General features: G+C 41.4%; 1 protein-coding gene across 1 annotated transcript in view; it reads left to right on the top strand.

The window, feature by feature from the left end:
* Positions 1-21,861, top strand: part of LOC134793172 (uncharacterized) — a 139,966-nt gene extending 118,105 nt beyond the window's left edge. The window contains exons 109-133 of the mRNA XM_063764759.1: positions 62-367; positions 452-772; positions 925-1,230; positions 1,349-1,663; positions 1,746-2,060; positions 4,571-4,897; positions 4,985-5,914; positions 6,017-6,319; positions 6,402-6,713; positions 7,002-7,319; positions 7,400-7,702; positions 8,173-8,634; positions 8,724-9,080; positions 9,264-9,467; positions 10,120-10,302; positions 11,512-11,700; positions 12,163-12,927; positions 13,673-13,870; positions 14,392-14,586; positions 15,125-17,224; positions 17,313-17,695; positions 17,983-18,162; positions 18,521-18,791; positions 20,655-20,899; positions 21,137-21,861. Coding sequence (XP_063620829.1) covers positions 62-367; positions 452-772; positions 925-1,230; positions 1,349-1,663; positions 1,746-2,060; positions 4,571-4,897; positions 4,985-5,914; positions 6,017-6,319; positions 6,402-6,713; positions 7,002-7,319; positions 7,400-7,702; positions 8,173-8,634; positions 8,724-9,080; positions 9,264-9,467; positions 10,120-10,302; positions 11,512-11,700; positions 12,163-12,927; positions 13,673-13,870; positions 14,392-14,586; positions 15,125-17,224; positions 17,313-17,695; positions 17,983-18,162; positions 18,521-18,791; positions 20,655-20,899; positions 21,137-21,526 — 10,178 coding nt within the window. The 3' untranslated portion in view covers positions 21,527-21,861. The remainder of the gene's footprint in view (positions 1-61; positions 368-451; positions 773-924; positions 1,231-1,348; positions 1,664-1,745; positions 2,061-4,570; positions 4,898-4,984; positions 5,915-6,016; positions 6,320-6,401; positions 6,714-7,001; positions 7,320-7,399; positions 7,703-8,172; positions 8,635-8,723; positions 9,081-9,263; positions 9,468-10,119; positions 10,303-11,511; positions 11,701-12,162; positions 12,928-13,672; positions 13,871-14,391; positions 14,587-15,124; positions 17,225-17,312; positions 17,696-17,982; positions 18,163-18,520; positions 18,792-20,654; positions 20,900-21,136) is intronic.
* Positions 21,862-25,484: the final 3,623 nt, after the last annotated feature.

The raw sequence follows: 25,484 nt of genomic DNA, 5'->3' as shown, positions 1-25,484 counted from the left end.
TAATGTCAATAATAACTGTTCAATATGAAATGTACCTACCTAATTCTAGCTTTATTTACAGAACCAACCAAAGATCCGTGTGTTCCAAACCCTTGCGGAAGCAATTCAGTTTGCAATAACAACAATGGACATGTGGCTTGCTCATGTCAGCCCGATTTTCTGGGAACTCCTCCAAATTGCCGACCTGAATGCACTGTAAACTCGGAGTGCGAAACTACAAAGAGTTGCTCAAGGCAGAAATGTATTAACCCATGCACAAATGCTTGTGGACAAAACGCTGAGTGCAGAGTAGTCAACCATGCTCCTATTTGCTCTTGCCGACCAGGTTTTGAAGGAGATCCGTTCATTAGATGCTTAGCAGTTGATAGTAAGTTAATTCTAGTTTTACTGAGTACTTACTCGGAATGCGTTCTTATTCATTGAAATGTTCTTAACGACCTACTTTTTTCAGAAACTCCACCACGTGAAATGAATCCATGCGTTCCATCTCCCTGTGGACCAAACGCTCTCTGCCAAATTGTAAACCAAGCACCGGTGTGCACTTGTATTAACAACTACATCGGAACGCCTCCAAACTGCAGGCCTGAATGCACAGTAAACTCTGACTGTCCCAGTAATATGGCTTGCATGAATCAAAAGTGTCGTGACCCCTGTCCCGGCTCATGTGGACTACAGACCGTGTGTCAAGTTTATCAACATGCTGCTGTATGTAGCTGCAAAGAGGGTTTCACTGGGAACCCATTCCAGAATTGTTACATTCAAGAACATATAGGTAAATATCTAATAACATTTTTTTTACAAACCTTATGCTTAATTTTATTTTAGCAAATAGGTAAATTTGTATAGGTATACCTTAATATCTTATCATGACTAGTTCAAAAATTGGTCGCATTGATTTTTCCTTACAATATTGTTTTCTTTCAGAATCCCAACCAACTGTATACGATAAATGCAATCCCAGCCCTTGTGGAGCTAACGCTGACTGTAGAGATGGCCAATGCACTTGTAGACCAAAATATTTCGGCAACCCCTACATGAGCTGCCAGCCCGAATGCACACACAATTCTGACTGCGCGCCACATCTTTCATGCATTAATAATGAGTGTAAAAACCCATGCGCAAATATTTGTGGTCAAGGTGCCGTTTGCGAAGTTTATAATCACATACCAATGTGTAGTTGTCCTTCTAATACGACAGGAAATGCATTCTTCTCTTGTACTCCTATTACATGTAAGTAATCTATCTTGACTGTTACATTAAAAAAAAGAAGCCCGAAACTCGTTTTAATTTTCTTTATATATATTGCATACTTACTCTTCACCACATGTTATTATATATTTATTTTCAGCTATATCCATCAGAAGAGACCCTTGCACGCCTTCACCTTGTGGACCATACAGCGTATGTCGAGCAATTAATGAGCAAGCGATTTGCTCGTGTTTAATGGGATACATTGGCGCACCACCTGCCTGTAGGCCGGAGTGCACTGTCGATTCAGACTGCACAAGTTTAATGGCCTGCTCCAATCAGAAATGTAATAATCCTTGCGCAGGCTCTTGTGGCCTTAACGCTGAATGTAGAGTTCACAACCACAAACCGATATGCTATTGCCCTAATGGATTTACTGGTGATCCATTCACCAGATGTTCCATTGTTGTGGACCGTAAGTAGATATTCATATCCTATTAACATCTGAAATATGAAAACGACAGAATCTATATTAAATATGATATATATTATTTCAGGTGATCAACCACCAAGAAAGGCTCCATGTGAACCATCGCCCTGTGGTCCTAATTCCATCTGTCGAGCCGTAAATGACGCGCCGTCCTGTTCCTGCTCGACAGGTTTTATTGGAACACCTCCTTTCTGCCGTCCTGAATGTGTCACAAACAGTGAATGTACTTTCGATAAGGCGTGTATCAACAACAAATGCGTAGACCCATGCCCTGGTGCTTGTGGACAAAACGCCATATGCCGCGTCATCAGCCATTCACCTCAATGTGTTTGCCAACCAGGATACGAAGGAAACTCCTTTGATCAATGTCTACCAATTAAAGGTACGATGCATAATTACATTTCTAGCAAGTACTACGAAAACAACTGCTATGTAGTAATGATCACTTTTTCGCTTATTTTACTAAATAATTTGCAAAATATTTATCTTTAATTTATAAATATATATACACTCATGAACAAATTTTGAAATTACTTCAGGTGCTGTAATCCAGTAATGAAACCTTTTTTTTGCGTTTCTCTAAATTTGTCCATTAGTATATTTGAGATTCTCACAACGATCCCTTTATTTTGATGTGCCGCATGAATCATGATATACTTCGCAAAACTATTCTAAATTTTCTGTTTTACCCCTTGTCGTGGCCCTTATCGTATCGTTTGTCTATGCCCTCAGTAAAATAAAATTCATTTATTTATATTACATCTTTGGATCGATAACTTATATTTGGGCACGACATTTCAATTCAACCGGTTTAGTAGTTTCGGAACAAATTGGATGTGATAGAGAACAGACGGGTACACGAGTTACCCTATAAAGGTTTCGATCTTTTCATTTGAGGTCCAGAATCTTAAACAGAAGTATCAGCAGATACTTATTTTTTTACCAATATCTGGGGTACAGGTGCCTAGTCAAAGTGAATTATCTAACGAAAAACCGGCCAAGTGCGAGTCGGACTCGCGTTGCAAGGGTTCCGTATATTACACAATTTTTAACAGGGTTCCCCTCTTCTGGCATAATATTGTTTGTCAGAAATACACTTCGCATAACATGTATCGCAGAAACACTTTTAGTAGAATGATAATTAGGTATAAATATTACTTTGCATTATTATTACTAAGCATACAATACATTTTTCACCTCAGCAGCTCGAACAAGGGTACTTTGCTTCTTAAAAACAGTGAGCAAAATGCGATTTTGCTCACTGAGTCATTTTGTCTCACTCAGTGAGCAAAATCGCATTTTGCTCACTGAGTGTGTCTTAGTCAGTGAGCAAAATGCGATTTTGCTCACTGAGTGAGATAAAATGACATTCTAGTACCATAGTCAAATGTCATTTCAACATGCGGGGTCTAATACAAGTTCGATATACTTGGGTTCTATTATCTCTGTCCCTCTAGGTATGTTCTCATTGCTTAGGGTGAAAAATTTTGTGTACTACACGAGATCAAAGTTATTTACATCTCGTGCGCTTTTGAATCCCTTACTACGCTCAAGATTCTAAATTATTATAGAATCTTTCGCTTGCACGGGACTCAAAATAAGCACTCGAAGAAATATCAAACTTTGATCTCTTGTTGTACAAATAACTATTGCAGCATATTATTTAGCAGAAGATTACTTTTGCTGACTTTGGTTTAGCATTCTTTTATGTACCATAATCATCCTGCAGCATACTTTCGTTATGGCATAATGTTTTTCTACTTGCAGAAAAGTGGATTACGTTAAGTAAGAACTGTGACCCCCAAACAAAATTGAACCTGTGCCAGATAAGAAGATTATGTTAGGTTGCAACTGCGGCCTCCTGTATAAAACGAACAGCTCCCAGAAAACTGGGTTAGGTTAGGTTAGAACTGCGACCTCATACAAAACGAACGGCCACCAGAAAACTGGGTTAGGTTAGGTTATCTGATTAACTTTAAAGCATTTGATAAGTTTATGCTACCTAAATATTATGCAATACATTTATCTGCGAACTCGTTTAAAAGACTATTATGATCATCAACAGTATGCCAAAATATGGTTCTGGATTTTACAACTCTGCGAAATGATTGTATGCTGAATGATACATAGGAAAGGTAATTCTGCCAAACGACATTTCAAAAATATGTCAAAAATCATTCTGCGACACATTAGTAAACCTTTTTAACAATGTATTTTTTATGTGAAACGTGAGTGAAATCTCTTTAAAAAATCCGTAGGGGTCGGATCAAAAACTAACTTAAGTCCGACTCACGCTTGACTGTACATTTCTAATAGGTTTTCCTGTCATCTATAGGTATAGACCTATTTTATGTATTTTTTTCAAAATTTTAAACCGGAAATAAGGTTCCGGTTTCGGAAATAAGGGGGGGGGGAATGCTCATTTTTTGCCTATTTTCTTGAATTACTTCTAAACTGTTTATTCGAAAATTATAAAAAAAATATATTTGAGATCCTTGTAATAAGCTCTTTCATTTGATATGTAACATGATATAGTTTGAAAAATTTTATTTTTTAATTTTCTCATTTACCCCCCAAAAGTGGCCCCTATGTTTAAAATTCATTTGTTTACGTTACATGTTCGTATTTGGGTCACAAACTTACATATGTGTACCAAATTTCAACTTAATTGGTCCAGTAGTTCCGGAGAAAATCGGCTGTGACAGACGGACAGACAGACAGACAGACAGACAGACAGACGCACGAGTGATCCTATAAGGGTTCCGTTTTTTCCTTTTGAGGTACGGAACCCTAAAAATGAAAGCTGAATCTATTTTAAATAAAAGCAATGATGTTAGGTAGGTAGTACATAATATATAATTAACTTAAAAATAGCTTACTTTTTTATTTCAGTACCAGATCGGAAACCACCCATCTCAACTCAACCATGTGTGCCTAATCCTTGCGGGCCAAAGGCAATTTGTCAAGAGCGCAATGATGTGGGCAGCTGCACATGTCTTAGTGGCTACTTCGGTAATCCATATGAAGGTTGCCGGCCAGAGTGTTTAATTAACTCTGATTGTCCAGAAAATCTCGCATGTACAAATAACAAATGTCAAAATCCATGCCCTGGCTTATGTGGATCAAATACTCGGTGCGAAATGATCAATCACTATCCTACGTGTGTTTGCCTCGATCGATATGTGGGAAATCCTTATGATGGTTGCATCTTGAGAGAAGGTAATGAGTTTCAACGATCGTATGCTTCTTATAAATGTCAGTTTTTATTTTATTTCATTTAATAAACACCATTTTTATTTATTTCAGAATCACCTATTGATCCTTGCACCCCATCTCCCTGTGGAGCATATAGTACGTGCAAAGCATTGAACGGTCAAGCTATGTGCACATGTTTACCACAATATTTCGGCACCCCTCCTAATTGTCGACCTGAGTGTGTAACAAACCCAGAATGTCCTCCAAACAAAGCTTGCATAAGACAAAAATGTGTAGATCCATGCATTGGAACGTGCGGAGAAAATTCACAATGTCGAGTACATTATCATAGTCCTTATTGCACCTGTGCCCCTGGCTTTGAAGGAGATCCATTTATTAGATGTATCAAACCAGCAGCATCTCCACCACCAAAACCACCTGTATGTGAGCCTAGCCCTTGCGGTAGATATTCTACATGCAGAGACGTTGGTGGGTCAGCTATTTGTAGTTGTTTCCAAGGTTACACCGGTGCGCCACCAAACTGCGCACCCGAATGTACGATTAATGAGGATTGTTCCAATGACAAGGCCTGTGTGCGAGAAAAGTGTGTCGACCCATGTCGTGGGTCCTGCGGGACATTTGCCGACTGTCGAGCAATGAATCATCTTGCTATTTGTACGTGCCCAGCCGGTTATAGCGGCAATCCGTTTGTCAATTGCTATCCGTTTAAAGAACCTCAAAAAGATTTACCGCTAGATGCCTGTGCGCAATCTCCATGTGGAATCAATGCAATTTGTTCTAACGGTTCTTGTTCATGTATTTCCGGATATCAAGGAAACCCCTTCATTGAATGTCGGCCTGAATGTATAAACGATAATGAATGTTCGAAACAACAGGCCTGTGTTAATTATAAATGTGTCAACCCATGCAATAATGCATGTGGCTTAGATGCAATTTGTAACGTTTACAACCACATTGCGATTTGCGAATGTCCCGTTCCTCTAAAAGGCGATCCATTTATTGCATGTCGCCCTGTTATAGGTAAGACTAATCAAGAATTATCTATAATATTATATCAATTTATATCTTATACAGTAATGTTTTTTTAATCATATTGTTTCATAAAATCGTTTGTTCTTTTAGCCCCAACGGTAACAGACCCATGCACTCCAAATCCATGCGGTTCAAATAGCATTTGCCGAGCACAGGGCACCGTGGCGCATTGTTCTTGCCGGCCACCCGCGCTTTCCGATCCGAGCAGTTGCCGCCCTGAGTGCCGCGCCGACTCCGACTGTCCAGCAGATCGCGCCTGCCGAAATAACAAATGTCACGACCCTTGTCCTGGCGTATGCGGCCTCCGAGCTCTTTGCCAAACTAGAATGCATTCGCCTATTTGCTCTTGCCCAATAAACTTCATTGGAGATCCTTTTGTTCGTTGTTCACCAGGTAAAATATACATACATAAATCAGTTTTATCATCATAGTGTTCATTTGATAACTGTTTTCTAATGTTGCATTTACTTTTTAGCACCCACAGACGTAGAGTCTAAGGTTGTCTCACGATGTCCCGACTGCGGGCCGAACGCAGACTGCCTTGATGGCCAATGTCGATGCAGATCGAATTACTTTGGAGCGCCTCCTTTCTGTCGCCCTGAATGTCTGAGTTCCAGTGACTGCGAATGGCGCCTCACTTGCGTGAATCGTCGCTGCATAGACCCTTGCCCCGGCGCGTGCGGTCGCGGCGCGATCTGTTCGCCTGTCTCCCATGAACCTCGCTGCGAATGTCCCCCCTCTACTACTGGAAACCCTCTTGTTGAATGTCGTCCAATTAGTGATATCCGTAAGACAGACTCAAATAAAAGATTGCTTTGTCCTTTAAATTATTACAAGTGTGTTGCTAGATAAAAAAAAACAATGTTAGGTTAGGTTAGACGGCAAGCTCGGCTTTCGCTTTTAAAACTTAGGCATGGGTTTTACTAGTGAAACTGAGTGAGCTGTTTATCCCAAAACTTACGTGAGCGTGAACTTATGTTCTTAGGTCGCTTTGCGAAAAGCGCTTCCAACAAGTTTGCTAATACTAGAGAGTTTAGAGAAAATGTATCTTATTTTTGATATTCAAATGTTTCAGAGAAACCAAAAGACGATCCTTGCTATCCGTCACCCTGCGGGCCTGGGGCGATCTGTCGCACGAGAGGCTTAGGCGCATCTTGCGAATGTGAGCCAGGTCTCCGCGGTGACCCGTACACGGGTTGCCGACCGGAGTGTTTGGCGGACTCAGACTGTTCACCTTCGCGCGCTTGCGTACGTTCTCACTGTCGTGACCCTTGCATGGGCAGTTGCGGCATAGGAGCAGATTGCGAAACATTCAACCACCTACCAACTTGTTCTTGTCCACCGGGCACAAGAGGCAATCCTTTTGTACGATGTGAAGAAGTGCTCAAATCGGGTAAATATATATATAAAAAATTTTCAACTAATAATATTATACTGATTTCTAGGTATTTAATCACATTATTGTATTTTTAGTGCCGCCGTGCGATCCATCCCCTTGTGGTCCAGGAGCTTTGTGTTCTGCCGTCGGTGAAAATGCGGTGTGCTCGTGCCCGCAAGGCACCAGCGGAGATGCAGCCGCAGGCGGCTGTCGACCTGAGTGCGTCGTCAGCTCAGAGTGTCCGCGCGATCGTGCTTGTGTGCGAAACCGGTGCGTCGATCCCTGCATCGGCGCATGCGGCAACGGTGCAGAGTGTCGTGTGTTTGATCATGCGCCAATTTGCTCCTGCCCACCACCAACAACTGGAAATCCATTCCTAGGATGTAGACAGTTGGATGGTAATATATTTATATTGATTACGAAGATACTTTTGGGTTTACTTAAATAAATGAAATAAACACTTTAAACTCTCGCGTTTTGTACACATATTTAATTACACAAACGGGTCTACCGCGATATAATTTCATTGTTTTTACCTTTAATTCCGACGTTTCAGCTGAGTTGCACCAGCTGTGGTCACGGAAAGACTGACGTCCCAACAAATGTCAACAGAGATATTAATAAAACACCACTAAACTACCCGAAATTAGTTTATAAAAATGTTTGGGGTAGACAACTGACATTCTCTGTTGACATTTGTTGGGACGTCAGTCTTTCCGTGACCATAGCTGGTATAGCTCAGCTGAAACGTCGGAATTAAAGGTAAAAACAATGAAATTATATCGCGGTAGACCCGTTTGTGTAATTAAATAAATAAAATAAATTCAAAGAAAGGGGCACTTTTTAAGCAATATTTTTCTCATTTCAGTGCAACCCAGTAAGGGCCCATGCGATCCTAACCCATGTGGACCACACGGAACATGCCGCAACGGTTTCTGCACCTATCCAGAATGTATTGTTAACGATGACTGCTCTGGAGACCGCGCTTGCATTAATCAAAAATGTACTGATCCATGCGTCGGAGCTTGTGGATTAAATGCGATTTGTTCAGGCGTGCGGCACTCGGCGGTTTGCTCATGTCCCAATGGTTACACGGGCTCTCCATTTGTACGTTGCGAACGGATCATCATACCCACACCCACACCTGTACCAGAATGCATCAGAGATAACCAGTGCGCCGACAATGCCGCATGCGTCGACTCTCGTTGCTCTCCTGTATGCGGACCCTCAAATTGCGGCCTCAACGCACGTTGCATGGCTAGAAATCATAGGGCTCGCTGTGCTTGTTTGCCAGGATACGAAGGCGACGCCTATACTGGCTGCTATTCAGGTATATATATATCTATCATTCACTCAATACAAATGATACAGTTGTTTGTACGTTTCAAAGCTTATATTTCAAATACCTATGTTTCACAGTGCAATGTCACAGCAACAACGACTGCCCATACGATGAGAGTTGCAACGGCGGGTCATGTGTCAAGGTGTGTCCCCGAATTCGTTGTGGCACGGAGGCGCATTGTGTAGCGCGTGGACACGTTGCCACGTGCGAATGTGACAGCGGAGCTCGTGGCAACCCGTGGATGGCCTGCCATAGAGCCGAATGTACTGTAGACGACGACTGTGCCTCATGGCTGGCGTGCCGTGGAGGCACTTGTCAGAGCCCTTGTCCCGGAGCTTGTGCGCCGGACGCAGTGTGCACTGTCACGCGCCATTCACCTGTCTGCGAATGCCCGCGCGGAACTGTAGGCAACCCGAACGTTGAATGCCGACGAGGTAAATATATTTAACCACAAGGTTTAATTCTTCCATTCCGAACCAATTAAAACGTTACTTATAAATACATATAGTGCAAGTGCAATAACATACAATAAAATTAAATACTTACATAAAAGAAAAACATCTTAGGATAAAATGTAAAATTAATCATTTAAACTATATACAATGGTTTTTTTCTAGTTGTTGATGACGTGGAATGTGAAACTGACGCTGGCTGCGGCCCCGATTTGGCATGTCTGCAAGGCAAATGCAAGAACCCTTGCGACGCTACTTCATGCGGGAGAGGCGCTGTGTGCCGTGTCGCCAATACTCTGCCGTTCCGAACACTAGTATGCGAATGCCCTAAACCACTAACGGGTGATGCTTCCGTCCAATGTAGTCCAAGTAAGTTATTTTCACAGTAGAGGATACATCCGATAAAATATTTTGTAATAATATGATTATCGAGTATACCTAATATTAATGATTAAAATGTTATTGTTTAAAGTGCAGGTGCGATTTCTAATGCCATCGACGACACTGAAATGTTAAAAAAGAACCCAAATAAAATGAGAGTGGGTATAATATAGCATGTTTTATGATATGCACTGTTGTATATATACACAAATATCCACTGTATAAATTAGATACACGATACTCTTTATTACTTTTATTAGTTAGTCAAAGTACACGGTACGTCTAGTCAGTTTTTCTTAGCCAGGTAATAAAAAACGCTGTTAAATATAATAAGAAGATAACGCATAAAAAAATATTAAGTAATACAGACGCGCGTTCCGTTCACGATGAAATAAAAGAGTTTTTATAGTTGGGCAGTTGAAACTTCAGCATCACAATTATAGGTACTGAAAGTAGAAGGTAAAGTCCGACGACGCTAAGGTTTTATGTGAAGCCTATCGGCTATGTATGCAAAATGTCAATGCCAAGTCACTGCAATCTTACCGTAGATGCACATCAGTTTTTCTTCTTTGAAGCGTTTACGAGATGTGAATTTGTAACATAGTTCACCACACCACCTAATTATACCTTGCGGCTTTAGGAGGTGAATGCAATGAAGACTCAGAGTGCGGGGACGAGGAGACTTGTTCCTTAAAGCGGTGCGTCCCGGTGTGCGGGCCAGGCGCGTGCGGCGTGGGCGCCGAGTGCCGAGGTCGCGCGCATCGCGCCTCATGTACTTGCGTGCCGCCGTTACAGGGCGATGCTCGAGTTGCGTGCTTGCCAGGTGAGTAGTATAGTATAGCATAGTGTGTCATTGTTTGAAATAGTTGAAATGTAACGAAAACTCGTTGCGGTAATTAGGAGGTGTGTTCAATTCAATATTTTTATATTTTTTCTTTTGTCTTTATCCGTGGGTCGGTGTATATTATAAGTACAGTCGATTCCCTAACATATTAAGTATCCACTTTTCTATGCAATTAGTATGGCAACGTGGGTACTTAAGTTGGGGCACCGACCGTACCCTATCATAATTTTTCGCCCTTTGCCCAGCCCTTAGGCAGCTTGCCTTAATCAAACAATTTAGCCATGCACATCAACTACACTATGCGAATTTTTGGGGTTCGGTAACTGAAGGGTGACAATCGGCACCCTATTCCTAAGCTTAAAATTGTCCGTCCGTTATGTTAGGTTTGATTTATAACATTACTTAAATGTTTATAGAGTCTGGCTACTGAAATTTTACCCAAATGTTTGGCGGGAAATTCAAAAAATCTTAGGCTTCACAGTCACACTTTATGTAGTAGGAATTATAGTTTTGATACTAGAAAATATTTTTGATTTTCTGTGCACACGTAAGGTACCTAAGGAAATAAGTTAAATATACGTTGACGTGCACTCAAAGCCGGCTCACATAATTTCTACCACTATGTGAAGTACAGTCAACGATAAACACATATGTTAACACTTTCTCACCATATACCATTGTAACAAGGCGAAAAATGAAATGTAGTGTAAATAAGACCTAGCTCGATCATACCGTAATATTAATGCATCACCAAAAAATACACAAGTACTATGCCAAATATGCTAAATGCTAAGTATCAAAATATTTATAGAGCACCAACCTTCTAATTTGTTTACATTTGCTTAGAAGTTGTAAACATTGCAGTTTTTCGTTATATAACGCTACACGTCGACTTCGCACATTGTCGTAATTATTTACGAACTTAAATAATAGTTTGCGAACCTCACTCAGTATAGACATTATTAATATTACTTAAAATAAACCCCTTATAAACCGCAAACAATTTGAATGAATGACATAAATTGTCAACTGACTTTTAGCTTTTTTTTCAAATCATAGACAATTGGTGATACAACAACGAAATATCTGTCAACAATTTTTGGCTAGCCAGACTCTAAATAACAATGTTTTCATAAAAGCTTCCTGTATCCTTTCTTTTAATGCTAACTTAATTTTTTATATTTCTAGGTCTTCCAGACGTTCAATGTACAACGGATTCAGAATGCGGCTCCGCGGAAGCGTGTGTAAACCGGCAATGCGTGTCAACGTGCGCTGGAGCGTGCGGCACCGGCGCCTTGTGCGAGGCCACGCAGCACCGCGCGCGCTGCCACTGCCCGCCCGGAACAGCCGGAGACCCAGCCCGCACTTGTTATACACGTAAGATTTTTATTTTTAGGGTTCCGTACCCAAAGGGTAAAACGGGACCCTATTACTAAGACTCCGCTGTCCGTCCGTCCGTCCGTCCGTCCGTCTGTCCGTCCGTCCGTCCGTCCGTCTGTCACCAGGCTGTATCTCACGAACCGTGATAGCTAGACAGTTGAAATTTTCACAGATGATGTATTTCTGTTGCCGCTATAACAACAAATACTAAAAACAGAATAAAATTAAGATTTAAGTGGGGCTCCCATACAACAAACGTGATTTTTGACCGAAGTTAAGCAACGTCGGGCGCGGTCAGTACTTGGATGGGTGACCGTTTTTTTTTTTTGCCGTTTTTGCATTATGGTACGGAACCCTTCGTGCGCGAGTCCGACTCGCACTTGCCCGGTTTTTTAATTAACACTCAACCGTTAAACACATTCAGTTCAGAATTCTCATGAAACTTTATCTCTTTTTTAGCCGAGTGCACATCCGATGACAATTGTCCATTCGACAAGACCTGCATTAACGGATATTGCCAAGAGCCATGTATACTGGGATCACCTTGCGGTCGGGATGCTACGTGCGAGGCCATAGCTCACGTGGCTACGTGCCGCTGCCCGGCGGGAACGCAGGGCGACCCACGACGAGCTTGCATCTCCGCCGTCTGCCACTATAACGAGGACTGTGATGATACGCAAATCTGCGACCGCCTCAATAGAGTTTGCCGCCCCGCTTGTTCCGACAGCGCTTGCGCGCCTGGAGCACTATGTACAGCTCAAAGACATCGTCCGGTCTGCTCGTGTCCACCTGGACGCTCCGGTGATCCTTACTCGCTTGGTTGTGCCTCTTATGACGTCGGCCCCGAATGCACAAGCGACTCCGAGTGCTCAGCTCCACTGGCGTGTGTTAACACTCGCTGCGTAGATCTGTGCGTGGGTAACCCATGCGAAACCGGGCTTGTGTGTAAAACGGTCGATGTATTGCCATTGCGCGCTGTGGCTTGTGTCTGTCCGGATGGAGGACGTGTGGCTCCCGATAGTGGCTGCCGCGCGCCACCCGATGCAGAGTGCTCAGCAGACTCAGACTGCGCGAATAGCCAAACCTGTCGCCGCGGCAGCTGTGTCGAAGCTTGCAGAGCCGACCCGTGTGGACTCAACGCCCTTTGCGAATCTATCGACCATGCCTCCCGTTGTTCATGCCCACCTGAATACACTGGAAACCCGAGAACAGAATGCAACTTAGGTAAGGTGTTTTAAAATTACAAACCATCTATTCGCAAGTAACTATCAAAAAGAATAGATAGTATAGAGGGGTCCTGTCATTGTAAATTTTGTAGTCACTGTAAATTTACTGCCATCTATCGCCACACGACTAAAACTCAAAATTAAAACGTATAAAGATATCAAAAAATGTATATATATGGATAAATGATTTTATTATTTTTATATCATTTTGATCCATGTTCATTCACTGATATCTATGTGTTAAAATTGTTAAATATGAAACGGTTTCGTCACGCCATCTAGCCGAGAATAGGCTAAAGGTGTGTGCGGCATCTATTCGAGAATGACTTTTACTTGAATTCCAAGGCACGTTTTTTCCTTAGACTTTATTCGTCTTATACGAAGTTAGATATGTCTTTGTAACTATGTAATGAGTATACATTTAATAAACTATTGTTAGTAATTAAAAGTATTTAGGTTGACGACCGGTCTGGCCGGTCTGGGTAGTGACCCTGCCTGTGAAGCCGATAGTCCTGGGTTCGAATCCCGGTAAGGGCTTTTATTTGTGTGATAAACACAAATATTGGTTCCTGAATCACGGGTGTTTTCGTATAAATATGTATTTATCTATACAAGTATGTATATCGTCGCCTAGCACCCACAGTACAAGCTTTGCTTAGTTTGGGGCTAGGTTGATCTGTGTAAGATGGCCCCTAATATTTATTTATTTATTTATTAAATGAAAATTCTAATTTTATTTTTAGAACCCAGACTGCCATCTATATGGGAATGTTATAACGATGACGAATGCGGCCCAGAGCGTGCCTGCGAGGATCGTCGATGCGTAAACCCATGTAACTCTGCTTGTGGCGAAGGCGCACTGTGTCGAGTTATTGACCACAAGGCGCAATGTTCTTGCCCTAGAGGATTCTCAGGCGATGCTCGTGTTAGATGTCAACCACGTAAGTAGATTTATTAACATTATCAAATAAAGGTTACGCGCATTATGACTAAACATCGAGTAGAAAGCGAGTAAGGGATTCAAATTTGTAATAAGGGTCTGAAAGCCATCAGCGTTTGTTGTACTTAAATGTCCGGAACATCATGGAAAGCTCCTTTTTAACGTCATAAAAATCATAAATAGTTTTCTGTTGCATTTTGAAGTCAACTGTACAAAGATGTACATTTTCGGCAGCTTTGCATGTGCAATTTAATCTGACCCAAAACAACATCTCCGTGCAAACAAAGCATTTGTCTCTCGTCCTTATATTTGCGATCTTTTTATTGTGCTTCGGCACCACTCCTTGCATTTGACATAACTTGACACTCCTTGACAAATCGTTAGTATCCGTTATTAACATCCGCTTACATCTTTGACGTTTTTTTGTAACATTTATTTCTTAACACGACCACACTGTTCCTGTGATGTTAAATTAAACTTTTCTGTGCCCGTCTACTAAACAAACAATATTGTATATTTCAGCATCAGACGTTCAAGTGGTTCCAGTGGGATGCAAGGCCAACTCGGACTGCCCCCTGTCTCAAGCGTGCATAAATGGCGCTTGCGCTGAACCGTGCGCGTGTGGATCACATGCAGAGTGCAATGTTGTACGACACCATCCCGTATGTTACTGCGAAGAAGGCTACTCTGGCAACCCGTACATCGGATGCACTAAAGGTAGGTTCTACTTTTTAGGGTTCCGTACCCAAAGGGTAAAACGGGACCCTATTACTAAGACTTCGCTGTCCGTCCGTCCGTCCGTCCGTCCGTCCGTCTGTCACCAGGCTGTATCTCACGAACCGTGATAGCTAGACAGTTGAAATTTTCACAGATGATGTATTTCTGTTGCCGCTATAACAACAAATACTAAAAACAGAATAAAATAAAGATTTAAATGGGGCTCCCATACAACAAACGTGATTTTTGACCAAAGTTAAGCAACGTCGGGAGTGGTCAGTACTTGGATGGGTGACCGTTTTTTTTTTTGCTTTTTTTTTCGTTTTTTTTTTTTGCATTATGGTACGGAACCCTTCGTGCGCGAGTCCGACTCGCACTTTCCCGGTTTTTTTTAAAACCTGTATTACGAGGATCTTAGGAAATTTACCCAAACGGTGAATTTTTATATTCTCCACAGGAAATATGCCTGTTTTTCGGAAAGTTTTTGACAAATTTGTTCCCTAAAATGTTTATATAAAAATGTTTTTGTTTTTTACAGTTGGATGTTCATCAGACTCTGAATGTCCTGACAGCGATACATGCTACAACGGCGCTTGCGTCAATCCTTGTATTGTTGAGGCTCCATGCTCCATAAGCGCCGAATGTTTCGGCAGAAATCACCGAGCAAACTGTCGCTGTCCAGCTGGCACAAATGGCAATCCATACACCAGATGTCAACCAGTAGAATGCGAAATTAATGCCGATTGCAATGATGACAGCGTTTGCATGAAAGGAGTTTGCCGACATGCCTGTTCTACAGAAGGGCGCAGTCCATGCGCAAGTAATGCAGAGTGCTTCGCACGAAACCACGCTGCATCTTGTAAGTGTCCTCCAGCACTCCCTATAGGCGATCCTCTAACAAACTGCGAAAAAGTCATCATTGGACCTGAATGTATAATGGACAGCGATTGCCCAAGTGGCCAAGCATGCCTCAGAGATCAATGTCGTGAAGCTTGCGCAGAATTACAACCATGCCAGACTAATGCAAGATGCACCGTATCGGATAGTGTACCTTTCCGCACATTGATATGCCGTTGTACTGAAGGCTACATTCCGGATGTCGGCGGCGCTTGCAGACCTACACAACTGCCTGCTCCTAGTTGTTCGTCTGACGATGAGTGCAGCGATAATGAATCATGCGTTAACAGAATTTGTCGGAACCCATGTAATTGTGGTGAAAATGCAGAGTGCTTTGTACGCAATCATCGTCCGGTGTGCTCATGCCGCGAGGGCTTTGACGGAAATCCTTATCAAACTTGCCGCACTGTTGGTTGTCGCTCCAACTCAGAATGCGAATCAAATCAAGCATGTGTAAATGGAAATTGTGTTAGCCCATGCTTATTGAACAGTAACTGTGGACCAAATGCTGACTGTTACGTCGAAAGAAACCAACCACTCTGCCGCTGTCGACCTGGATTCGAAGGAGACGCATATGAAGGATGTAATGCGATAGAATGTAGATCAAATGGAGATTGTCCTCTAGACAAAGAATGCCGCAGCCACAGATGCATTAATCCATGTTATTCGAAAACGAATTGCGGAAATAACGCAGTTTGCTTAGTGCGCAATCATATTGCAGTGTGTAAATGTGAACTAGGATTTATTGGAAGTCCCTATGTAGAATGCAAACCTGAAATTATAGCAGAATGTTTCGTTGATGCAGATTGCCCACCTAGAGCAGCATGTTTATCATCGAGATGTGTTAATCCATGTTCAGTGCTTAAACCATGCGCCACACCGGCGCAGTGTGAAGTCTCACCCACATTGCCGGTTCGCACTATGATCTGTACCTGTCCACCTGGTTACATTAGCAGCGGAGGAGGCTTATGCCGCCCATTCACTACTTTTTCGGACGTTGCTTGCGAAATTGATACCAACTGCACGTCTAATCACGCCTGCATATCTTCGGTTTGTCAGAATCCATGTGAATGTGGTCCAAACACAGATTGCCAAATCAAGAATCATAAGCCAGTATGTGCTTGTCGACCAGGATTCATCGGCGATGCTCGCACTGGGTGCTACGATGTTCTTTGCCGATCAGAGTCACAATGTTCAGACGACGAAACTTGCATCAATAACCGCTGTATTCCAGCTTGTTCAGTGGACGGCGAAATATGTGGAACATCGGCCGAATGTTACGGAACCAACCATCGTGCTTCCTGTCGCTGTAAAATTGGAACTGCCGGTAACCCGTCTATCGGCTGTACGCCTATCGGTTGTAGGGCGAACTCAGACTGCCCGTCGGATAGATTGTGTGTTAACTCACAGTGCATAGAACCCTGTACAGCAAACACCTGCGAGCAACCCGCAGAGTGCAGGGTACATCTTCATGAGGTGCACTGTGTCTGTCCACCCGGTTACCAGAGTACAGACCAAGGCTGCACTAAAACGACGGAACCCCAGTGCACTACCGATTCAGAATGTCCAGCAGGAACCGCGTGTCTGAATGCTAAGTGTGTCGAACCTTGTCTCGAGACAAGCCCGTGTGGAAATAACGCTGAATGTAGAGTGGTAGACTCGCTTCCTGTCAGGACCATGGTTTGCGAATGCTTACCAGGATATAGAGGAAATGCTTTAGTGGAATGCACACCAAATATACGTAAGTTTCAATATTACTTATTTATAATACAATATATTTTTTGGAATACCTATCAATAATAATTGCTAACTATTACGTCATTTTTCAGCACCTACTGCAGTATGCATAGAAGGACAAGCAATGGATGTGAACGGTGAATGCGTTCCATGCCGCGAGTCAGAAGGCCGCATTGTGGACTCACGCGGACGCTGCGTATGTGACGCAAGTCGCGGCCTTGTTCTGCGAGGCGACGAGTGCCTGCCTGTTGCGGGCTGTCGCTCCGACACCGACTGCGATGACCGCGCCACATGCCGCAACAGCATCTGCATACCAGCCTGCGATGCTGAGCCCTGCGGGTTACACGCCATCTGCACCGCACAGGGGCATCGCTCCATTTGCACATGTGCCAACGGTTACACCGGAAACCCGAAAGAACACTGCAACGCTACTACTCCTAACTATCGTACGGACTTCCCATTGCCAGACATGCAAGTACGTAAACTAATGTAAATTATTTAATTTATAAGCATGAAATAGGAAAGACTTTTTGGAAAGTTATATTGCTTAAAATTGTCTTGGCAATAAATAACCTTGTGTTAGTTGTGTTTTGTGTCTTTGGCAGCTAAAATGTTAAGGCTTAGATAGAGCATACATTTCTTATTAAGGTACATAATAATTCGACGCCAAACATAGATATAGATGAGATAGATCCTTGTTATTTTTAAACAGAGATGATACTTTTGTACTTATACATATGTTATAAATAACACATTTTTTAGGTGCATTGTCTCGCTGACGCTGTGAAAGTGAGTCTGAAGATCAAGGATTTCAATGGAGTTTTGTACGTAAAGGGATACAGCAAAGATGAACGCTGTAGACTAGTTGTACATATCCCCGAGAACGAAGAACTTGTTGATTTCACTGTGCACTTCGGAGACTGCGGTTTGGTGCATGTTAATGTAAGTACAATCATTTTAAAATACATTAAATAATTGAAAAGCTGCCTATACCTACGCCTGCGCAGCCTCGTGATAATATCGCAGTAGGTATGCATAAAGTCTACGTGAACCGTATAGGATCTATGAAGTAGGCCCCCACCCCCACCATGTCAATTGAACCCACTTTAAACCTAACAACGATTTAACAACGTCGCGTCTCGAAACAACTGCTACGTATTTACACCCGTGGCTGCTTGAATTTAATATACCTACAGCTAAATAATTGTAATAATAAACATTATTTTTATAATCTGATTTCTTATATATAGGTCTTAAGAATGGATTGTTGTAATTTTATGTTTTAATATACTTCTTGCAGGGCATGGCCAGCTTCGTGCTCGTGATGCAGATTCACCCAACACTACTAACATCAAACGCAAAGGCATTCCACATCAAGTGTATATACCAGACGGGTGAAAAGAACGTAACGCTGGCGTTCAATGTGTCCATGTTGACTACAGCTGGTACAATCGCAAATACTGGCCCACCACCCACGTGCTCTATGCGCATCGTCTCAAGGACTGGTGACGAAGTTAGCTCTGCGGAGATCGGAGAGAACCTCGTCTTACAAGTTGATGTCCAACCGTCAAGTAAGTATTTCGAAGGGTTATTTTGATTAAGTTTAGGTACGGTATGATTAAGTTTAAGTTTAGTTCGGCCGCTTACGCTGTGAGGAGAATTAGACAATTGACTAATGTTGAAACAGCTCGCCTTTTTTATTATAGTTATTTTCATAGTGTAATGTCATATGGTATTCTGGTTTGGGGCAAAGCAGCTGACATACAGACTATATTTGTCTTACAAAAGAGAGCCATTCGTTCTATATATAATTTAAGGGTGCGTGAATCATTAAGAGAACTTTTTAAAGAAATTAATATTTTAACTGTAGCTTCCCAATACATATATGATAGTATTATTTATGTTATTAAGAATCTAGACTCCTTCACTAAGAATTCTGATGTCCATAACTATAATACTAGAAATAAAAACAAGCTTGCTATCAGAAAGTTTCGTGTTCGTAAAGTACAGAAGTCATTCGTTGGGCAATGCATTCATTTTTATAACAAGTTACCTGAGGATGCTTTAAGATTACCCTTTCCAGCTCTTAAGAATTACTTAAAAAAGTCATTGATGTTGAAGGCTTATTACAGAGTCGAGGACTACTTGACAGACAAACATGCATGGTCCAAACCAGAAACTGTAATAACGACAAGTAGCAATTAAAAGCATTGTATTATGTGTAGAGTTAAAGGTGACTCAGCTCAGGTAAGAATGCACATCAAATTGTATGAAAGCATCTCATAACAATCAGTCAGATTCATATAATATGTATTCTCATTTCTTTTATTGATTTTATTTTCTTTTCCTTTTGTAAGAATTTGATATGTTTTCTGAAAGAGCTACGTATTTGTATAAAGTTATGTACTCACTGAGTATAATTGCATGAATTCTATAGTAATTTAAATTGTATTTTTCTTAATTACTCGTAATGCATGTTAATTATAAGATGTAATAATGTTTTGAAAAGATGTGTCCCGCCGAGTTTGTTGCTGGTCCCATATTGGGATACCCTCCTCCAATTGAGGGGGGATTTAAATCTTCTCGGGGCAGAGGTGTACGGTTGGAGCCGGTAAAGGTTTATTTGACGTTCATAAGCGCATTGTAATATGCCTACTTGAATAAACTGTTTTTTATCTTTTATCTTTATCTTTACGCATATTTTGTACTTTAATTTTGTAAGTTGTCCCCGTCTTACTTATTAATATTGCAAGAGTTATTTCTTTTTGTGTAAAATTATAGTATGTATCTACATTGTGTATAGCCAAAATTCTTAATGACAGTCAACAAACCTGACGCCAGGAGGACATAGGTTTTTTTCTAAAGCCGAAGGCGAGGGCTTAATTAATACGAGTTCGTAATTCCTATACCGCCCATGGCACACACAATGTTTTTCATCACACATGTCAGAGAAAAAGGAAAAAAATATGTAAAACTTTTGCCCAATTACATATATATTTTTATGTTTTACATATGTTTAATTATTACAGCCCTAGGTCAAAATTTAGGATTTACGAACCGCATCGCCTAGCAAGTGTGATAAAAAAATAGATTACAGCTCTAGGTCAAAATTTAGGACTTACGGACCCCATACGTGCAATAATAATACCTTTTACGAGCAAGTGTGATGAAAAATGTTTTTCATTGCATTTTCGAAGGAAGTAAAGTTTTCAGAATAATATCGTTCGCTAATTTGTTTATTGCTGGTATACCAGCCACGTTTGAAATTTGTAGAAACAGCTATTAAATGTTTAAAATATGTCTTGGAACGCCAAATAGCAGAAAACTCCTATCAATCGCGTAAACTGAAGACAATAACGCTGTCGAATTTAGTCAGGATTCCTTCATACCCACAAATAAGAACCACTAACTGATATATTTCTCTTTTCCGAAAGGTATCTACGGCGGGTTTGCACGCAGCTGTATCGCGAAGACGAGCGAAGCATCGACCAACGTGGAGAACGAGTACACGGTGACAGACGCGGACGGCTGCGCCACGGACGCCACCATTTTCAACGACTGGGAGCGCAGCGAGGACGGCAGCGCGCTACGCGCCGCCTTCAATGCTTTCAAGTTCCCAAGCAGCGACAACATACGCTTCCAGTGCAACATACGAGTCTGCTTTGGAAAATGTCAACCGGTAAGACTCTCATGTAGACACTTTCCTTCGCGAGACGTAAAAAAAAGAGGAAACTCACTCAGAGAAGTCAGAGAGCAGAATCAATATTTATGATTTAAAACCCATGAAAAAAACTCCAGTTAGAAGTGAAAACAGTACTTATTATCGTGCCTTGGTGGTAGTCCTAGTGGTAACAATTTTTTTATTATAGAGTTTTTTCTAAGAAACTCGATACATTTATTTTTCATATACCCGCAGGTTAATTGCCGCGGCGCTGATGCTTACGGCAAACGAAGAAAACGAGAAGCGATCGACACCGATGGCCCTCTGTCGACCAGAGAGGACCAAATTCGAGAAGAAGTTAAGGTCGAATCGAATCAGATATTGACATTAGAAAGACGCGATCCGTCGCGTGTTGCGCGTCAGCGCGATGCGTCCGGCGGCAGCGGGGACCCGGCGGCGGGCGCCGGCGAGGTGTGCGTTTCGGCGGCCGGGCTGGCGGTGGCGTTGGCACTGACGGCGCTGCTAGCGCTCGTGGCGGTAGCAGCGGCCGTGGCGTGCTGGCTGGTGGCATGGCGACGTGCGAGACCTCCACCTGCGCCGCTACCACACCCGCCTGACTTCCCGAACCCTCTGTTCCAGCGCTAAGACACACTACTACTAGTCCTCGCCCCGCTCCTCCGCCGGCGCTGGGCGGTGTCGGCTCCTTTCTTCTTACTCACTTAGCTTTAATATGTGCGCGCCGTCGGAGGACCGCCGGGCTAGGGCGCCGGGAGCGCCGCGCGGCTTGAAACCGCGCCCCTCGCTCGCGCTTCCAGCGCCCTTTTTAGATTTATATTGTATCTATATTAACGTCGAATCGTCGAATCGTCAAATCCTTCGAATTTTGTGATATTCATAAAACATAATATACGCTGAAAGAAATCACCAGATTTTTATGTAAAATAAACTTAGGTTAGGTAAAATAAACAATTAATAAATAATCGTGTTTTTTTACTTTCTCCGTGCCCAATTGCCCACTAACATTGCTACCAAACTGCCTGATTCGAACTTTAAGATACGTTAGTTAATAGATCTAGAAACGATATGGATTAGATATATCAGAGTCAAATGTGACGTTTCTTCAAACAAAAGCGTCACTGTTGTACATCTAATCCATATCGTTCCTAGATCTATTAATTGACGTATCTTAAAGTTCGAATCGGGCAGCAAGAAGGTTAAACTTAGGTCGAAATATTCTTTTCATTTCTCCTATTCGGAAAGTTCGCCTTTCTTAGGCTGATAGCCGGGTGGAAAATTTGTACTTCCAGCAACGGCTAGCAGCCTTATATGCCATATTATTCAGTTAAAAGCTATAATATTAGCTTCCGCATTTTCAGACCAAGTATTATCGAATTTAAATGTCAATTGCATTGCATTATTTAAAAAAATGTTAATAAATCAATATATAGTTGGTCAAACCAATTTGTCAGTCAGTAACAATCAGGAAAACTATACCCATCCTTTTCTTTTGGGTCCTAGTACTAGTGTAAGACAAAGATAGTATGATTCTCTCTTGATGAATGTTTAAAATATTATCATAACATTACATTCATTCATTCAGTTTCACTTTTTTTAAGGCGCGTATACATTAAGGCCTTTTCAGACACATCCCAATTTAAGATCGGATTGTCTATGGTTTTAGATTTTTTTTTCCGAAATGTAAATGGCGCCAATAGAAATATACTTATAATAAACCTAAATTTCTTGTATTTGACTTTCCTCAAGTCGAAATGAAAGAGTGTTTAACTCGGGTAAAAGTAACGTTATGAAAAGTTATTTTAAGAGATTGTCAATTTTTGGAATGGCTATCAAACACTAGGACTAAGACTATACGCACAAATAAAATATTTGACAAAATCATTTGACGGCCTTCTAGTCTAGTCGACAGAGATCCTGTCTACGAAGCAAAAGCATGCGAATCGAATCCTGGTAAGGGCAATTATTTGTGTGTTTATCAGAAATATATCTTCCTGAGATAAGGATGTTTTCTATGTATTTGTGCCATTATACAAGCTTTTATTTAACTTGCAATGTACCTATGTAAGTATGTAACTATGTTTGTACGGGTCAAATCTTGCAAATTTAATTTGACCCACTTCCCGACTTCCAATCATAGCTTCCAATGAAGCTGAAAATTTGCATACATATGTAAGTCGGGTGACAATGCAATATTATGGTACCATCGAGCTGATCTGATAATGGAGACAGGAGGTGGCCATAGGAACTCTGTGATAAAACAACGCAACCTAATTGTGTTTGGGGTTTTTAGAATTGTCTCGATGATTATTAGTTGCCTGTGGAAAGAAACGTACACTCGTACAGTCAGCAATAAAAGCTTGTACCAACAATGAAATTTTTGCCAAAAACTTATTCAACCAAAAGGATACTCGGTTGTCAATAAGGCGCTATTTCCATAGCTTCAATTTGAAATGAACCATATCGACAACCGACAATGTGGTACCTTTTGGGCTTTATGCCTAACTAAACTAACTACCCTGTGATTATGCGATCATATCAAAAATACACGCTATATACGTTAGGAGAAAAACTGAACCGAAGTCTACTACTTTATAAATTTAAGATATATCTCACCTTACATTTATATGAAGTTGGTAACATTATTTTTGCAACGAATTATTTTCTGTTAACATATTAAGGATACTCTTGCATCTAGCATTGAATAATTTTAAAATAGAATATTGAATTTTGATGAGTTTTATCATTATTATCACGCAATCATGCGACTTAAAAACAATAGGTATCCTGGCATTGATGGACTATCATCAGAAATCTGGAAAATAGCGGTGGCACTGTCCATTCTAAAATTTACGAACTTTTTGCTGAAAATATGGGAGCTAGAGGAACAGCCACAGTAATGGAACGTCGGTGTCATCTGTCCAGTCCACAAAAAAGGCTCGAAAAAGAAGTGCTCAAACTACCGAGGGATCACTTTATTCACTAAAGCGTACAAAGTTTTGTCCAACGTGCTGCTCAAGAGGCTGGAACCATATTCTGAAAGAATCCTCGGGGATTACCAATGCGGTTTCCGTAGAAGGTGAAGCACAAGAGACCAGATTTTTTGTTCAAAGTGTTCAAACAGCTCATGTAGAAGAAGTGAGAGTACGCCCAAAGCGTTCACTCTTTGTTTGTAGACTTCACAAAGGCCTATGACAGCATACATAGGGACGCTCTGTACCCCATTCTTGTAAATTTTAACATCCCTAGAAAACTAGTAGCCATGATTACTACAGCAATAAAATAGAGTAGGATGCGTGTTAGGGTAGGCAGAGAGCTAACCGAGGCATTCGAGGTGATGACCAGTCTAAAGCAAAGAGATGCCTTATCACCCGTGTTCTTCAACTTGGCCCTTGAACATGTCGTGCGAAAAATGTTAGCGCTGGACACAGGGCTGGAGTTGAGCGGCAAGCCCAAAGTGATAGAGTACGCGGATGGTTTTATTAGGGGAAAACCGCGAAGAGGTAGTGCAGGCAGCCCTTGGAACGAGAGGCCTCAGAGGATCAACCAGTCAAAAACTCAATAGGTACCTCCACGCGTGAAACGCTAGAAAAATACTCGAGCTTAGCGCGAAAGACTTCATGTTTGGGGTACCGTCTATTGTGGAGTTGACAAGTTTCGGTACCTTGGATGCACCATTACCGATACAAACACCAGGGAGGAGGAAATTAATATACGCATCCAAAACACCCTGCGATGCATAAAGTATTGGTGTCTAGGCTTCTCAGCCGAAATACTAAGGTAGGTACGGATATTGTACGAGTATATCCATAACAAATTTCAGCTTTCTAGAGCCTTTGCGGAAAGAGAAGTCTTGAAATCTATGGGCTTGTCCCGTTACTTATGTCGGGGTTATTAACAGTAGCAGTGTAACCAGTGTAGGAACCGAGCCCGTCATCAAGTCATTTTAGATAATTCATAATATACATAGCTATGTATTATATGTATATGATCGTCTAGTTCCCACAATGCAAGCCTCATTGAGCTTACTGTGGAACTGGATCGATTTGTGTAAAATAAGTTTATCTACGCACATATCATTAGTGCTCTAAAATGCATTCAGAAACCGTAGGAAATGACCAGCATTATTACAATCAATTTTACTATGAGAACTTTCTTATCTGTGGTAGTAGTTAGGTAAAATCTGTACTTTAAAGTTATAACTTTATAGATTTTTGTAAGGTTATGAGTTTAAATTTGGAACAGCTGTCAAAACTCAAGTGGGTGTCTATTCTACTATCCATAGATATTAAAACAATTATCGATACGAAACGTCAATTCAGTATATTATTTTAATATAAACCGTACGACATTTGATCTCGAGTGATATGAGAATTAGTAGAGAAGATATAGCCTTTGGGGTCAAAATAATTCCCACAAAGACGGGGTTTCATTTTTTTAGTTCTTTGTTTGTATCTTTTTGACATACTAAAAATATATCAAAATATATGCATGCAAAACGCATTTATTGATATTTGAAATTTGAAATATAAAAAAATATATTAAAAATCGTGTGTGGTATCAAATGACAGGAAATTACACGCTAAAA

This window comes from Cydia splendana, chromosome 8, assembly GCF_910591565.1.
Source record: "Cydia splendana chromosome 8, ilCydSple1.2, whole genome shotgun sequence".
NCBI lineage: Eukaryota > Metazoa > Arthropoda > Insecta > Lepidoptera > Tortricidae > Cydia > Cydia splendana.
This window is presented reverse-complemented; position numbering and strand designations above follow the sequence as displayed.